The following is a 16,959-nucleotide window of genomic DNA, read 5'->3' on the forward strand; positions in this document are numbered from 1 at the left end:
AAAGAAGAAATCTTATATTCCACCTTGAAAATTATTGCATGAGAGTTAAAAAGAGTGAAGTTGATTCTCAGCTTAGCATATAAAATTTAGCAAGAATGACCATGTGATAATATATGCAAAATGATGGGAATGGAATATTTGGAGGGTTACTTGAGATTGATAAAAATTATAAGATTAGTCAAAGAGTGACTTTTAAATGAAAGACCGAAAGGGCAGTGGACAAAGATTGTTCAATACTATGAACAAATCATGCTCAGGCATAGGGTTTGAGTTCTAGTCTACTTGCAAAGAAAAAGAAGTGGATCTAGTCACTTCACCATTGTTTACTTATGACATGAGTTGTGAAGTATGATGAAAATATTGGTGCTGTCTGTGCCATAGATCCATTGTGAGATTTCATTGTTACTGTATGTGAAAGTATTTCTAAAATGTTCTATCTTGCAGTTATGACCCAATGATGTATCCAAAGTCTTGTTCTGCTTATTTTAGTTTGAAAACTCCTTTTGTCCTGGGGAAATGGAATAAAAATCCAATTACTTATTGCTATCAGAGGAAAGAATTTACATTATGTATGTATAGGTCCCCTTTCCATCTGTTTATATCATTATTTGTTTTCTTCAGAGGCAGAGACTAATTTTGAAGTGAAGGAGATGTCTACAAAGCTGAGCCTTTCTGTGGAAGGATCTGGCCCTCCAAGAAACATGAATAAGGATCCCTATGACTTCATTTTGAGAGAAATTTGTGACTCTAAAATCAGAGTAAATAAAAATCCAAAGAGTGACTGTGGATTTCTTGAAATTGCAGAGAAATTCAGCCAACATTCAGTCCTAAATCAGCATATGAAATTGACCTCAGGAAATGACTATTGTCGGGATAGTGAATACAACAAATGCCTTCCGGAAAATGGAGGATTTGATCAGTCACGTGAGAAACCTCCTGAGATGCTCATTTATCAAAATAAACTAGGGAGAATCACCTATGGCTCAAGTTTAGACTTCAGAAGACATCCAAATTGTAAACCTGTAAAGGTACTTTCTGTGAATAATGATGGGATGAGACCTTTTGTTCATAACTCTAAGCTTGGTTTATATCAAACAATCCATAGTGGAAAGAAACCTTATGAATGTAAACAGTGTGGAAAGGCTTTCACATGGAGGGGAAATCTTTCTGAGCATCAGAGAATCCACACTAGAGAGAAACCTTATAAATGTAAACAATGTGGAAAAGCTTTCACACGGAGGGACCATCTTGCTGCACATCAGAGAATCCACACTGGAGACAAACCTTATAAATGTAAACAATGTGGAAAGACTTTCATACAGAGGACTCATCTTGCTGCACATCAAAGGATCCACACTGGAGAGAAACCTTATGAATGTAAACAATGTGGAAAGACTTTCATACAAAGAAATCAACTTGCTGTACATCAGAAAATCCACACTGGAGAGAAACCTTATGAATGTAAACAATGTGGAAAGGCTTTCATAGAGAGGGGCTCCCTTGCCAAGCATCAGAGAATCCATACTGGAGAGAAACCTTATGAATGTACACAATGTGGAAAGGCTTTCACAGAGAGGGGCTCTCTTGCAAAGCATCTGAGAATCCACTCTGGAGAGAAACCTTATGAATGTACACAATGTGGAAAGGCTTTCACAGAGAGAGGCTCTCTTGCTAAGCATCAGAGAATCCACTCTGGAGACAAACCTTATGAATGTAAACAATGTGGAAAGACTTTCAAACGAAGTAGCCATCTTGCTGTACATCAGAAAATCCACACTGGAGTGAAATCTTATGAATGTAAACAATGTGGAAAGGCTTTCACTGTGAGGGGCAATCTTTCTAAGCATCAGAGAATCCACACTGGAGAAAAACCTTATGAATGTAAACAATGTGGAAAGCTTTTCACAGACAGGGGTAATCTTGCTAAGCATCAGAGAATCCACTCTGGAGAGAAACCTTATGAATGTAAACAATGTGGAAAGGCTTTTACCGTGAGGGGCAATCTTGCTAAGCATCAGAGAATCCACACTGGCGAGAAACCTTATGAATGTACACAATGTGGAAAGGCTTTCACTGTGAGGTGTAATCTTGCTGTACATCAGAGAATCCACACTGGAGAGAAACTATGAATGTAATAAATTCTGATAGCCTTTCTCTTAATGTTACACAGTTGCTTCATGTCAGAAAATCCCTACTGGAGAGAAACCTCATGAGTGAGGCTGAGCTTATAAGTTGCCAGTCTTAGATTTAACAGAAGAGGCTCTACACTAAAGTAAAAGTTTGGGAATATGATCAGTGTGGTAAGGTCTTCGGGCAGCAATCATCTTTTATTGCCACAGGGGAATTCCTTTTCAATAGAAATCTTATTCCTATCATTAACGAAGAAAGACATTGACATGGAGCATCCAGAGGTTTTTCAGTATGAGAATGTCTTCTGAACAGACCAATTCCAGATGGATTCCCTGTTGGAAATCTTTCAACCAGAGATCATCTCTTCATATCAGGGAATTCATAATGAAAAACAATCTTAAAAGATATGCTCAATTTTAGGGGGCAGCTGGGTAGCTCAGTGGATTGAGAGCCAGGCCTAGAGACAGGAGGTCCTAGGTTCAAATCCGGCCTCAGACACTTCCCAGCTGTGTGACCCTGGGCAAGTCACCCCCATTGCCTACCCTTACCATTCTTCTGCCTTGGAGCCAATACACAGTATTGACTCCAAGACAGAAGATAAGGGTTTAAAAAAAAAAAAAAGATATGCTCAATTTTATGTGTTTTCATCAGGAGGAGAGTGATCACTATCATTTGGATAAATGCAAATGATAACAAGTCTGAGGACCAGCCCACATCTTTTACATTGGCTATTATGACAGAAAAGGAAAGGGACAAAAGTTGGAGGAGATGTGGGAAGATTGAAAAAGGAATGAAATTTTGGAGTTGTGAACTAATTCAGCATTCTAGAGAGATCAATTTGGAAGTATGTCCAAAGGGCATTAAGAAAACAAAAAGGAAAAGGACATATATATATTAAAAATAAAAACACTTAAAGGTGCTCTTTCTGGGATGATGAATTGGGAATTAAAAGGAAACATCATTTGAGAAATGGCTGAGCAAATGGTGGCATGTGATTATAATTGAATCCTATTATTTTATCAATGTGGGTTTTGAAAAGACTGCATCCTGGAACTATGTTCCCCAGCATGCCCCAGGATCCCTTCCCCCCGCCCCCACTTCCTGGCATTGAATAGGTCTATGAGTGGACCAATGCCATTCGAGGGTGGGATCAACTCCCCCCCACACACACACTTCCTGGAATGAGATTGGTCTATAAAAGAACCAATCCTTCACCAGGGAGGGACCTTTGAATCAAGACTTTTTTCGGGGCTTGAAAGGGGGTAGTCGGTTTCAGTCTGGTGGAACTTCTGTTTTTCTTTAATAAAAGTTTGCTAGATCAAAGATAAGAGTTTTCTTTTTTTCATTTCATCACTAATGAGGAGATAGAGGAGCTCAGAAAAACCTGGAAAGACTTGAGAACTGATGTAGACTTATTTTAATATAATCAAAATTATACATTTTACATTTTGTAATATTCTGTATCTCTTGTTTCAAGTGTATAAGACTTAAATTAATGTACAACTCCAAGTATTAATTTTATAACATTTATTAATCACTTGAAATAGAGGGAATAAAAAGGAAATAAAATTGTAAAAATCTAATTATCTAACAAAATTAAGACCAGGTGAATAAGTTCTTGCCACCTCAAAAAGCCTGCCTCAGCAACCTCTGATCATGGAAAAAGAGCAAGAGGCAGGGTTACACAAAATTTATATCCTCCCTATGTTAGCATATAATGTGAGAAGGAAGTAGGATGCCGGGAATTGAAGTTTTAGGGTTTAGAAATTAATTACACAATCCTCCCTGTGATTCTCATGGGAAAGGAACATGTAGAAATCTCCCAGATTTACCTGACTAGTTTTCCCATGGAATCAGTATACATAACCAAGTTATTTCTCTAAAGATCTTTAACTAGAGGTACATACAATATTGCACTTTCTCTAAGGGGAAATTACAATAATTTGGGGATAAAAGAGAATGAAAATAAAACTAATGATTGTTAGGCACATTGACAATTGACAAAGCCAATTAGGAGGCAATCCCCTTTGGCATAAGAGTTTACATTCAAAACAGATGCGTTCAACCCTCCCACATTTCAATTTACCTACATCCCAAAGTTCATTCTGGATCTTTTGTTGCAGTGTGTGGTTTCTGCAGGAATCTTCATAGCACCTTCTTCAAAAGTTCACTTTATGGATTCAGGGAGGCAGCAGGTTTCTTATCCTAAAATTATTCTCAAACAAGAAAAATTTTATGAATGTAGTATTATATTCTAGTTAAACAATTCCCCCCTGAGGAGGATGTGGACAAACACACGGAACACCCAGGAATTCATGGCTAAGTTATGAGGTTTGTGAATCAATTGTAAAAAGGAAGTAAAAAAACATTAAATAGAAGAAAAGAAGAAGAATTAATATTAAATAGTATATAAAGATTCTGAGTAAGCAAGGATAAGCCCATAACAGGTCCTAGAATCGGGGCCCAGTGAAGTGATTTATGTCCCTCAAGCCTGTAAAACAAATGCAGCAATATGTACTTACCCAATCAGCAGCCAGGACTACAGAAAATTACCACATTATGAAAGACAGAAAGGGACTAGATATTTGCAGCAAATGGGAAATAGCATTCTCTGGTCTGGTGCTTCAAATACAAAAAAGGAGAGAAAAAAGAAAACTCAAATACTCTATTGCACTGACAAGGAAAAACAATAATAAAACTATATATATATATATTTCACAGTCAGTGACACACTGTGTTTACCTAAGGAGAGGCATAATAAAAATGAGATCCATTTTCTTTTTAACTTGGCCATGATCCACAGTGTGAGTGCAAATAATTTTAACCAGGTAACAGCTTTTCAAAATAGAAGTTTAGCAGCCAATGCACATTCGAAGAAGTACCAAAATTCCCCAAACCAAAAGAACCCAGTTAATGACAATAGCAAACAAACCTGCTATCATATAAGATTTCCATGAGTTGCCGTGACATTAAAAAAAAAAAAAAAAAAAAAAAAAAACCTTTTGAGTTCATGGAGACTTGATATTTTTAACAAAGTCTTTTACTGCCATCATTCCAAAATATGGCAGGAGAGCCCAGAAAAATGTCTGTACTGCTGATGAAAAGTTTTTTGGTCTAAAAAATCTCCAGGAATCTATATCATTCTGGTGAAAGGGTAGAGTAAGCTGAAGATATAGAAACCATCCAGAAGCCAGTAGGCTCAGATGTTCCCTTCTTGGGGGCCATCTAGGAGTACCATGCCCCCTAAGAAAACCTTCCCACATCCCAGATGAGAGAGTAACAGCTGTAAAAGGCATGTCTTTATATGTCTCATCCATTGCATTTTTATAAATGCAGAGGTGGCGAATACAATAGTGCTATCTCACTTCACTTCAACTACTAAATGGATCCTTTACCTCTTGTTACAAATAACTCAGATGTAGGCAAATGATCAGTCAGTGGGACTGGTGCTGTTAGATATCTAAAAATCATTTCCGAAGACCCCTTAAAATCAATTTTAAAATTTTAGGTCATTAAATTCTCCAAAGGTTATGTACAGGTTATAACCAGTTTGATGGAGTCTGTTCATCATCATCTATGTGACAATTAACAAAGGCAAAAAGGAACAAAAGGGATGGATGTGGTGACAAACCCAGCATCCATAAGTACCTATGGCTTTGTTGTGGAAAAGGGTTTGAGCTACTAGACTATGGGCTTTTACAATGGTATTTTCTCTAGTCCAGTATATGGGGGAAGGTGGTGGTAAAAATAAAGACAATGTAACAGAATATATAGCAAATGGCCCAAACACAGTACCTGAAAATGATTCAGTGTAACAGAAGATATTAGATTTAATTAATATGTAAACTTAAAAAACAAAATTGAATCTTAAAGCCAGCAATCAGCAAATACAATATATGATAGCATACAGGCACAGAATTCAAGAGTCCTCTTCAATTCTGATAGCTATGTTACACAGACTTCTTCACTATTTGGAGGGGAACAAACTGGACCAGTTAGTAATGCAGTCTAAAATTTACCTCTAGACTCCAAAATGGCAAGGGGGTGTAGGGAGATGAATCTCCCCCTGAATCTCAGTATTACTTGAGCTAATTGCAAGGACCAGTGCATCCAGGAACGTAGGAAGAAAAGACATCCTAAAACTTGTGAGGATGGGATTTGTGCAAGGGGAATAGGACAAAAGGAGCCAGAGAAGGGAGTGCTTACAGTTGTTGACAGTTGAGACCAGAGAGGATTCTGGGAGATTCTCCAGAGGAAGGAGGAAGAGGAGAGGTCTTAGGGCGGAGGACTGGGAGGAGAGAGGAAGAGGACATCCCAGCTTGGATCCAGTCCTGAGAGCTTCCTGAGGATCTTTCTTTGGAAATTGAAACCCTGATTCCCTGATCAAAGCCATTCCTTCACATCTCACCCATCAAGACTTCAACCTTTGAGTTAGCTAAGTTTTGGACTCCATTTTGGGAGTGATCTCTTAGTCTTCTTCTCCCATTACCCAACCTTTCTGAGAGACCCCCTTTCAGTCAAAACTTAAAATTATAGAAAAGGATAGAACCAGAAGGAGAAGGGGGGAAGAAGCTTAGGAGTGGGAGCCACTAAGGTTCCCACCCAAGTGACGGACCCCATAGCAGTAGTGAAGAGGGCACCCCAAAATCCCTGTGCCCTTCACCCCTTTCCCATTCCCTGATTTGCAAATAATAAAAGCCATTCATCAGTCAGATAGCGTTCCAGTGTGCCTGAGAGACAACAAGGGAGAAGGGAACCACAGCTTGGTCTGGCTGCCTCCATCTTGAAGCTAGATCACCCACTGTGAATTTAACTGATTGGGGGGAGGTTTGTGTGAACCCCATTCTTATTCAGGATTGGATTGGGGTACCACATACCTCTTATAGGGAAGCCTCACCCCTGAGGAGTGGCACAAGGTCACCCAGTTTTGGGGTGACATCCCCTTAAAGTCTCCCAGTGTATATTCGGCCCCAGGGGAGAGCTGGAAGAGAGACTCACCTCATAGACTCTCTATTTCCCTTCTGTCAAACATTGGTTACTGGCTTTTTATTGTTACAAACTGGGAGCTGTTTGAGATAGGTAATGCACTGCTCTTTCATAGAGTGGGCCATGCTTGCAATTGTACTTCCTATCTGTGTCTGAGGCCAGATTATGAACCTAGGATCTGTCTCTAGGTTTGGCTCCTAGAGGGCAGCACAGGAATTCCGCACCCCACCCCACCCCCAGTGAGCTAACACCTCAGTCCCAAACCCCACAGTCAAGAGCATGGAAGCCCCACTGGGTTAGTTTAAATTGACCTGGGAGGATAATGGGGGTAGGCAGCATCCATGCTGCACTGTTAGGCTAAAAAAGCATTTTAGCACCAAACTACCACAGGCTTGAGACCCACGTGGGGATGGGAGAGGTGTAGCAGGGCCAGCAGGGAGCTAGCTACTTAGCGTCTCACCTTCCATGCAGGGGAGATCCGCAGTGCTCTGGGACAGCAGCAAGCACTCAGCTTTTAGCAATCTAAGGGAAACAGAAACAGTAAGTGGGAGTGCCAGGGCTCTACATGAGGGGTGCCTAAACCATGGTGCTTCAGACACATGGGTATTTAGAAAAGGCATTAAAGAGAGAGCAAACTTCTAGGAGTAAGATAAGGCTAAACTTTCTCAATTTAGTCCAATAATTAATACCTTCTAATATCAAAAATAAGTTGAGCTGAAGTTATTAACTTCCTCCAACACTCCAGGATTCTGGGCTGTGAGATGGTAGCTTGTGGAGAAGCAGGGTTGCTTCCCGCAGGTGAAAGGTGTTCTCACCCTCCCTGCTAACTGCCCTGGGGTCCTTGCTGAGCCTGCAGCTGCCTCCTGCCACTTCCCACTGCTGATTGCCTGTTAAAGAGCCATTTAATAGCACCTGGGCAGAAGGGTGAGAACTAAGTCCAATTTTCTCCTCTTAAACTGAAACTTGCTGGATAGCCATTGCTTGCTACAGCCTGGTAAGCCGGGTTTTTTTTTTTTTCTTTTTTTCTTTTTCTTAGCAACAATTAACCTCTAACCCTCCTGACACCTTTCACCTGCGGGAAGCAACCCTTTGCCACTGTGAAGATGTGCGGGGACCCTTTTCCACCTAGAGGTCCAGGAATTAAGACTCCATTTCCCAGAATGCCTCTGGCATGATGTCCTCCAAGCCTTGGCACGCCTATTGTGGAAGACTCAATTTCCCAGAATGCTTGTGTCCTGACGTCACCCAAATCTTGACACCTCCCCGGTATAGTCCCAGGGCATGCTGGGAATCTGTTGAGGGCTCCCTAGGCTTCTGGACGGTTAACTCCTGTCTTTTTGGGGACTTTCAGTGAGGCTCCAGCAGTGGAGAGTTTCTGCTCGCTAACTCCTGGGGAGCGAGAAGACCCGGGTGGACCAGTTGCGGGTAACTGAACCTGGAAGTCAGGGTGGGGGAAGGGAGAAGCTCCGTTGCTTGTGTGACTGGAGAGAGAGGGCAGGAGAGGTGTGTGTAGGGGTATGTAAGTGTGTGGTGGGAGCAGGGGGAGGAGGAGAATGTCTCCGTTTCTGTCTCTGTGTCTTTATGTCTCGCGTGTATCTCTGTGTCTCTTCATCCCTTTAAAGGACCGAAGAAAAAGAGACAAATACGGAAATGCTGGTATCAGGCGGGGGAGGTTCTGTCTGGACTAGAAGCCCTGGCAGGGCTTTCCCCTCCCTCTGAGGAGACCCCATCTTCCTCTCCTCCCCACCCCCACCCCCAACTACTAGGCCACGGGGATGCAGTCACAGGATTGGGGTGGGGCTGGTCCTGCCCTTCCCCAAAGGTCCAAGGGGAGAAGCAGCCAACTTGAGCCTGGTTGGAGGGGGAGGGGGAATGCCCGTATCCACAGGCCATGGAAGGAGCTCTGATCTTGGGCACAGAACAAATGCCAACACTTTTCCTCCCAACCCCCACCTGATGCCCGTCTCCCCATCCAGCGTCTCCTGCCTCCCCAAACTCTCCTCCTAGCAGTCTCCTGCATTCCACCCTGTGCACCCAATGAAGTTTCTGAATGGAACGAAGCCAAAGAGAGCAGCAGAGGGGGTGGGGAGGCTTCTTCCGGTCCAGTCTAAGGTCCTTTCCAAACCTGAGGCTCCCTGTCCCCTCCTATGGGGAGAGTCTTCACTGAGGCCAGGGGAAGGGCGCTGGGAGCTCCTCTGAGCCCTCCACCGCTCTGATTCCCCACAGGTGTACAAAGAGGAAGTCTCCCCACCTTGGGGCTCCCACCCTGCTGAAGGACCACAGTCTGACTCAAGCAGAGACCCTGGAGTTAGAGAGAATGGCCTCTGGGACCCAGAGGCCCCCATCCCAGGTGAGTGAAATCCATCTCCAACCTTGGCCAAGCTCCCCCAAGAACTAAGACCTGTGTCTTTCCCAACCTCCAGGGGCACCATCACTGCTTGCTGTCAGTGTGACCTCAAAGGTCACCCACAATCCCCAACTGTGTTCTGAGGGCCTCTGTAGCCCCTGTCTGGATGAGCCAACCCAGGTTCAAGATAGACAGGCCCAAGCACAGCTGTTTATTCATCCACCCAGGAGTGTGACACAGTCCATCAGTGGGGCATGGCTGTATGTCCCAGAATTCCAGGGATGGCCCAGGGCCAGTCTCTATTCCTCACCTCCAGGTGCTGGGGTTTCGACAGGTCAGTCAGGCCTGCTAGAGAGGATTTGGAAGAAGTTTAGGGTGAGATCAGGTGAGGGCACAGACAGGAAAAGGTGTGTTTTTAGTAGAAAAAGGATGGGAATTCCATGGGAGGACTAAAAGGTCTGCTTTTCAAATATTATTAAACTATCAGGAACTTAGAGCAACTTAACATACAGAAACTTTAGGTCTTTCCTTTTCCTATGAAAATCATTTATTCTGAACCTAAAAGGATCATCTAACCTGTTGTTTTCTCAGTATTTTTCATTTTGGTTCCTTTTTTAAAATTGTAAACTTTTCTAAAAATTTATTTAGAATATTTTTCCACGGTTACATGATTTGTATCATCTCCCTCCTCTCTTCCCTCCTAGTTGACAAACAGTCCACTGGGTTATACATGTATTATCTCAAAACCTATTTCCATATTATTCATATTTGTAATAGAGTGATCTTTTAAAACCCAAACCCCCAATCATATACATATAGAACTGTGTGATAAATCATCTATTTTTCTTTGGAACTACTTCCACAGTTCTTTCTCTGGATGTGGATTGCCTTCTTTCTCACAAGTCCTTCAAAATTGTCCTGGATCATTACACTGTGTAGGGATTATTTTCTCAGGCTGCAGTCTGTGTCAGCAGCTGGACAGTGCTGTCCCTCGGGGGATGGGCCAGTGGTATCAACTTCCCTCAGCAGACAAACACTGAGAGAATCCCTAAGTGAAATTGGGCCCAGGCCCACTAACTCCTTGATGGTATACAACCAAGTATCTTCAGATATAATACAGTGCTATGGTGATCTGACTGCCAATAGTACTGATGATGTCTTGAGTTTATTGAGGAATAAACACAGGCCAAAGTTGGGGAATAGCCTATGAAACTCTTCACAGCCAGAGAATCACTCCCAACTCTCAGGCTTAACAGTGTGAGAATTTCCCTGAAGATGATGGACCAGGCCAGTAAGCTGATATTAAATAACAGGTATCTAATTATTTGATACAGGAATATATTGATGGAATGGGAATCAAACAAAGATGGGTAAGGATAGAGGTTTCAAGGTAAACTAAAACTAAAATCGAATTGAGAGATCAGGCCATTCCCCTAAAGGAAAGCCTCTGACAGGATTCTGCCACTTCAACTGGTTTACAGAATTGGCCTTGTTCAGCTGCTGGATGTCAAAGCTGGCTAAACTTAGCTGGCTATAAATAGCTGTTGTTCTTCTGTGATGAACTTCTTGATGATATTGCTGATAATTATTATTGATGATGATGTTGAAAATAAATGGCAGATTGCAGGTTATGACAGTAGTAGAAGCAGCTGGATCCTAGTGTGGATGAGCGTTTAACATAGGTCTTTGGTGAAGCTTCTGAATTCAAATGGAGAGCTTTTCCACTTCCACCCTTTCCACCCACCTTACTCAATATTGAGTTAGTTTGCTTGGGGTTGACCTCCTATTTATAGGAGTGCCCCAACAGTCTTCCAACTGTCTCATGCCTGTTTGGGGATTCTAAAATCTGAACCCCATCTTGCTATAGTTTGTACAAGATGGCTACTTGCCAAAGCTATTTACAACTGCTATTAGTAGCAAAGTAGATTATATTTGATCGTCCCTCATTGTTCTAGCTACTGTGTACAATGTTTTCCTGGTTCTGCTCATTTCTCTCTATGATAGTTTCTCTAGGAGATTCTTCTAGTTCATATAGAAATCTTCCAGTTCATCATTCCATACTGCACAATAGTATTTTTTGCCACCACAAAAAGTACAGATATAAATATTTTTGTATTAACATTTTTCACAATTATCTCTTTGGGATACAAACCCAGTAGTGCTATAGCTGGATCAAAGGGCATGAAAGTCCTTTTAAAGTCCTTTGGACATAATTCCAAATTGCCCTCCAGAATGGTTGGATTAATTTATAACCCCACCAACAATATATTAGTGTCCCAATTTTACCACACCCCTCCAACCTTTATTATTTTCCTTTACTGTCATAGTGGCCAATCTGCTAGGTGTGAGATGGTACCTCAGAATAGTTTTGATTTGCATTTCTCTTGTTAGGAGAGATTTAGAACACTTTTTCAGGTGATTATTGATAATTTTGATTTCTTCATCTGAAAACTGCCTATTCATGTCCCTTGACCACTGGTCAACTGGAGAATGGCTTGATTTCTTGTACATTAGTCTTATTTCCTTATACATTTGGGAAATTAGATCTTTGTCAGAGGGTTTTGTTATAAATATTTTTTCCCAGTTTGTTGCTTCCCTTCTAATTTTGGTTGCATTGGTTTTCTTTGTAGGAAACCTTTTTAATTTCATATAATCAAAATTATTCAGTTTACATTTTGTAATGTTTTCTATCACTTCTTTGGTCTTAAATTCCTTCCTTTCGCATAGATCTCTCAGGTACACTATTCTATGTTTTCCTATTGTATTTTTTATTTCGCCCTTTATATTTAAGTCTTTTATCCATTTTGAATTTATCTTGGATTAGGGTGTGACATATTGATCTCAACCTAATGTTTCCCCTACTGTTTTCCAGTTTTCTAAGCAGTTTTTGTCAAATAGTGAGTTCTTGACCCAAAAGCTAGGATCTTTGGGGTTATGGAACACTGCCTTCCTGAGGTCATTTACTCCAAGTCTATTCCATTGATCCACTGATCCTTCTTTCTCTTAGCCAGTAGCATTTTGTTTTGATGATCACTGCTCCATAACACAGTTTAAGATCTAGTACTGCTAGGCCATCATCCTTCACATTTATTTAAATTAGTTCCCTTGATACTTTTGATCTTTTGTTCTTCCAGATAATCTTTGTTATAATTTTTTTCTAATTCAATAAAAATTTTGTTGGTAGTTTGATAGGTATGACACTGACTAAATAAATTAATTTAGGTAGGATTGTCATTTTTATCATATTAGTTTGCCCTACCCATGAGCATTAATGTTTTTCCAATTGTTTAGATCTAATTTTAATTGTGTGAAAAGGATTTTGTAGTTGTGTTCATATACTTCCTGTGTTTGTCTTGGCAAATACATTCCCAAATATTTTATACTGTCTGGAGTAATTTTAAATGGAGTTTCTTTTTCTCCCTCTTGCTGCTGAGTTGTGTTGGAAACATATAAAAATGGTGAAGATTTATATGGGCTTATTTTGTACCCAGCAACTTTGCTAAAGTTGTTAATATTTCCACCAACTTTTTAGTTGATTTTCTAAGATTCTTTAAGCATACCATCATATCATTTGCAAAGAGTGATAATTTAGTTTCCTCATTGCCTATCTTAATTTCTTTTTCTTCTCTAATTGCTTCACTCCTGATCTTATTGGGAAGGCTTCTAACTTGTCCCCATTGTAGAGGATACTTGCTGATGGTTCAAAATCTATATTTTTTATTATTTTAAGGAAGGTCGTAGGTATTCCTATACATTGTAGTGTTTTCAGTAGGAATGGGTATTGTATTTCATCAAAGACTTTTTCTGCTTCTGTTGAGATAATCATGTGATGTCTATTGCTTTGGTTATTGAGATGGTCAATTACGTGGATGGTTTTCCTAATTAAACCATCCTTGCATTCCTGGTATGAATCTCACCTGGTCATAGTGAATAATTCTCATGATGACTTACTTTAGGTTCTTTGAGAGTATTTTATTTAAGGTTTTTGCATCTATGTTCATTACAGAGATTAGTCTATAGTTTTCTTTCTCTGTTTTTGGTCGGCCTGGCTTTGGAATCAGTACCCTATTTGTGTCATAAAAAGAATTTGGTGAGACTTCCTCTTTTCTTATGTTGTCAAATAATTTGTAGAGTATTATGATTAGTTTTTTAAATGTTTTAAAAATGAGCACTTCCTGCTTTCCTCATCACACTTATCCGTAACTAAATATAAAATGACTGAATATTTTCTAGTAAGAAATGACATTCATCATAAAGCAAAAACAGGATGTTTTGGCACATCATAACCAGTTTTTGACAAACTCTCAATATAAGAACAAAAGATTGCTCTTCACTTAAATTGGAATCTGATCCCATATAACTCTGGAGTCCTCTTTATGCTTTCATCTAGATAAGAAAGAATCTTTCAGCCTTTTAGAAAATTAAGTAGAGAATTCCTTTTTCTTTGTTTTCTCCTTATTAATCATTGGTGATATTTTTTTCCCCAGACTACTCAGTAATTGCTACCTTCTCACAAACTTCAAAAAAATGTTCTTTTTTAATTTTTATTTTGAATAATTCCCACTAGTTGCATGTTTCGTGTTCTTTCCCTCTCCCCCTAAGCCCCTTTAGCCGAAGGACAATTCCACTGGGTTTTACATGTATCACTGATCAATACCTAATTCTGTATTCAAAAAGAATGTTCTTATTAGATGAATTCTGACACTTGTGTTGAGGAAGGATTTCAGATCACCTTCTCTCTTCTCCACAGAATCTCCTGCCTCGCTGAGAGAGCACATACTCTCTCCCTAATTCCATAAAGAAAAGCATTTCAGAGTAAAACTCTTCAACATTCTTTACTCTTCCAACATGATTCTCACTTCAGACACAAAATGTCTTTGCCAGTATTACATTGGGTTCTGAATGACTGATCTCCAGAACTGACTCTGACATTCTTCAAGGTGAAGAATTTGGGATTAATCCCTTTTATGCTTCACTTTCTTCAAGTTAGTTGATGAAGACTAGATTCGATGAGTTCTTCAGGCTCAGCTCTAAATCTTATGACTTTTGTTGGTTTAGGGGTCAATAACATTCAAGGATGTGGCTGTGGACTTCACCCAGGAGGAGTGGTTCCTGTTGGACCCTTCTCAGAAAGAGCTGTACAGAAAAGTCATGCTAGAGAATGTGCAGAATCTACTCTTCGTGGGTAAGGACCATTTCCTCCATTAACTCTGAATCTGCCATTATGAGAATGTCTTTATTCCATGCCAAAGGTACAAGATTTTAAGTCTTTGTCAGTGATTAAAAAAAGAAAAAGTATTGAACTCTGCACAAGATTCTCCTCCTGCCTGGTTTTAATTTTTAAAAAGTCTTTGAATTCTGTAATGGGAAGCTGGGATTTTCCTTTCTTGCTCCTGAAATTGTCTCTCTTGTATTTCAGAGAGCTTCAGGTGAAAACTTAAAACAGGGTTATAGATCTATATTTCTGAAACTAATCACAAAAGTCATCTAGTCGACCTTCTAATTAGACCTGATTTTGTGTGCAAATTCTCTGTTACTACCAAGACATATTTCCTTGCAGTTGGCCATTGAAGGGAACACTCTACCTGCCTAGGCAGCCCCTTCCCATTTGGGATGAGTAAGGTCTTTAGAAAGGATTTTTGGTTAAGAAGTATTTATAGGGGAGGTGGTAACAAGAAGGTAGCATAGTAGAAGCAAAAGCTGGAACCACCCTGAGAATCTCCAATGAACCTTAAAAGAGTGCTTCTAGAGTTCTAGAATCACAGAATGAACAAGGGTCAGAGTAGGGTGAGGCTACTGAGGAAAACAATTTGAAAAGTAGGCAGAAAGGGTCTATTTCTAGGGACAAAGAGGAATGGGAAGTAAAACTGGACAAAGCAGAGTGCAGAAAAGCCACCCCTACATACTGCTCGATATCCCATACCTAGGCAGAAGGCAACTTCAAGACCCCAGATCCTTCTTAAACTTTCATTAGGGCATCCCATGCTCACCCATTGAAGGTAGGGATACATAGAATAAAGGGAAAGGGAGGGAGGATTAACTTTTGGACTTCAAACTAAAATAAGAAAAGCAGGAGTAGCAATTACAATCTCAAACAAAGCTAGAGCAAAAATGGATCTGAATATAAGAGAGAAGGTTGATAATTACATCTTGATAAAAAATGTAGTATAAACAATGAGACTATATTGGTTCTTAACATATATGCACCAATTGGTATAGCCTCTAGATTTTTAAAGTAGAAACTAAAGGAGAATAAGGAGGAAATTGCTAATAAAACTATATTGGTGGGTGATCTCAGCCTTCCTTTATCAGAAATCTCACCAAAAAATAAACAGGAAAGGAATAAAGGAAGTATATGAAATTTTAGAAAAGTTACATTTAATAGATATCTGGATAAACTGAATGAAATGGAAAAGGAATATATATTTTCAGGTACACAAAATGATTTATTTTACATCTTGTAATGTTATCTTGTCTCTTGCTTGGTCTTAAAGGTATACTATTTCTCATGCACCTAACTTATTACTTATAATATCAGTCTTTATGTTAAAGTCATATAACCATTGTGAACTTATCTTGCTATAAGGAAACTGATCTAAACCTAATTTTTGCCATGCTGCTTTCTAATTTTCCCTGCAATTTTGTCCGTTATTTAGTTCTTATCCCAAAAGCTCTGATCTTTGGGTTTATGAGACACTAGATTACTGAGGTTAATTACCCCAAGTATATTGCATTGTTCCATCCCTCTATCTTTTAGCTAATGCCATTTTTTAAAGTTAATTTTCTTTATTTTAAATTTTCTTTAAGCAATTAATTTAGAATATTTTTCCATGGTTATATGATTCATGTTGTTTTCCTCCCATTCTCCCTCCCCACTCCTGTAGCCAATGAGCAATTCCACGGGATTTTACATGTATCACTGATCAAAACCCATTTCCATATTTTTATATTTTTTATAAAATATTATTATAAAATATTATAGTATGTTAAAAATATCATAAAACATAATTTGGAACTATGCCCAAAGAGCTCAAAAAGACTGCCTGCCCTTTGATCCAGCCATGCCATTGCTGGCTTTGTACCCCAAAGAGATCATAGATAAAAAGATTTGTACAAAAATATTTATAGCCATGCTCTTTGTGGTGGCAAAAAACTGGAAAATGAGGGTATGTCCTTCAATTGTGGAATGGCTGAACAAATTGTGGTATATGCTATTTTGATGGAATACTATTGTGCTCAGAGGAATAATGAACTGGAGGAATTCCATGTGGACTGGAAAGACCTCCAGGAATTGATGCAGAGTGAAAGGAGCAGAACCAGGAGAACATTGTACACAGAGACTGATACACTATGGTAAAATCGAATGTAATGGACTTCTGTATTAGCAGCAATGCAATGACCCAGGACAATTCTGAGGGATTTATGGAAAAGAATGCTACCCACATTCAGAGGAAGAACTACAGGAGAGGAAACACAGAAGAAAAACAACTGCTTGA

At 39.7% G+C, this 16,959-nt stretch overlaps 1 protein-coding gene across 1 annotated transcript in view; it reads left to right on the forward strand.

Annotated features, from left to right (window-relative positions):
- Nucleotides 1-16,959, forward strand: part of LOC123240724 (zinc finger protein 850-like) — a 264,052-nt gene that overhangs the window by 228,203 nt on the left and 18,890 nt on the right. Inside the window, exon 2 of the mRNA XM_044668442.1 lies at nt 1,143-2,080. Coding sequence (XP_044524377.1) covers nt 1,143-2,080 — 938 coding nt within the window. The remainder of the gene's footprint in view (nt 1-1,142; nt 2,081-16,959) is intronic.

This window comes from Gracilinanus agilis, chromosome 3 (assembly GCF_016433145.1).
Source record: "Gracilinanus agilis isolate LMUSP501 chromosome 3, AgileGrace, whole genome shotgun sequence".
Classification (NCBI taxonomy): Eukaryota; Metazoa; Chordata; class Mammalia; order Didelphimorphia; family Didelphidae; genus Gracilinanus; species Gracilinanus agilis.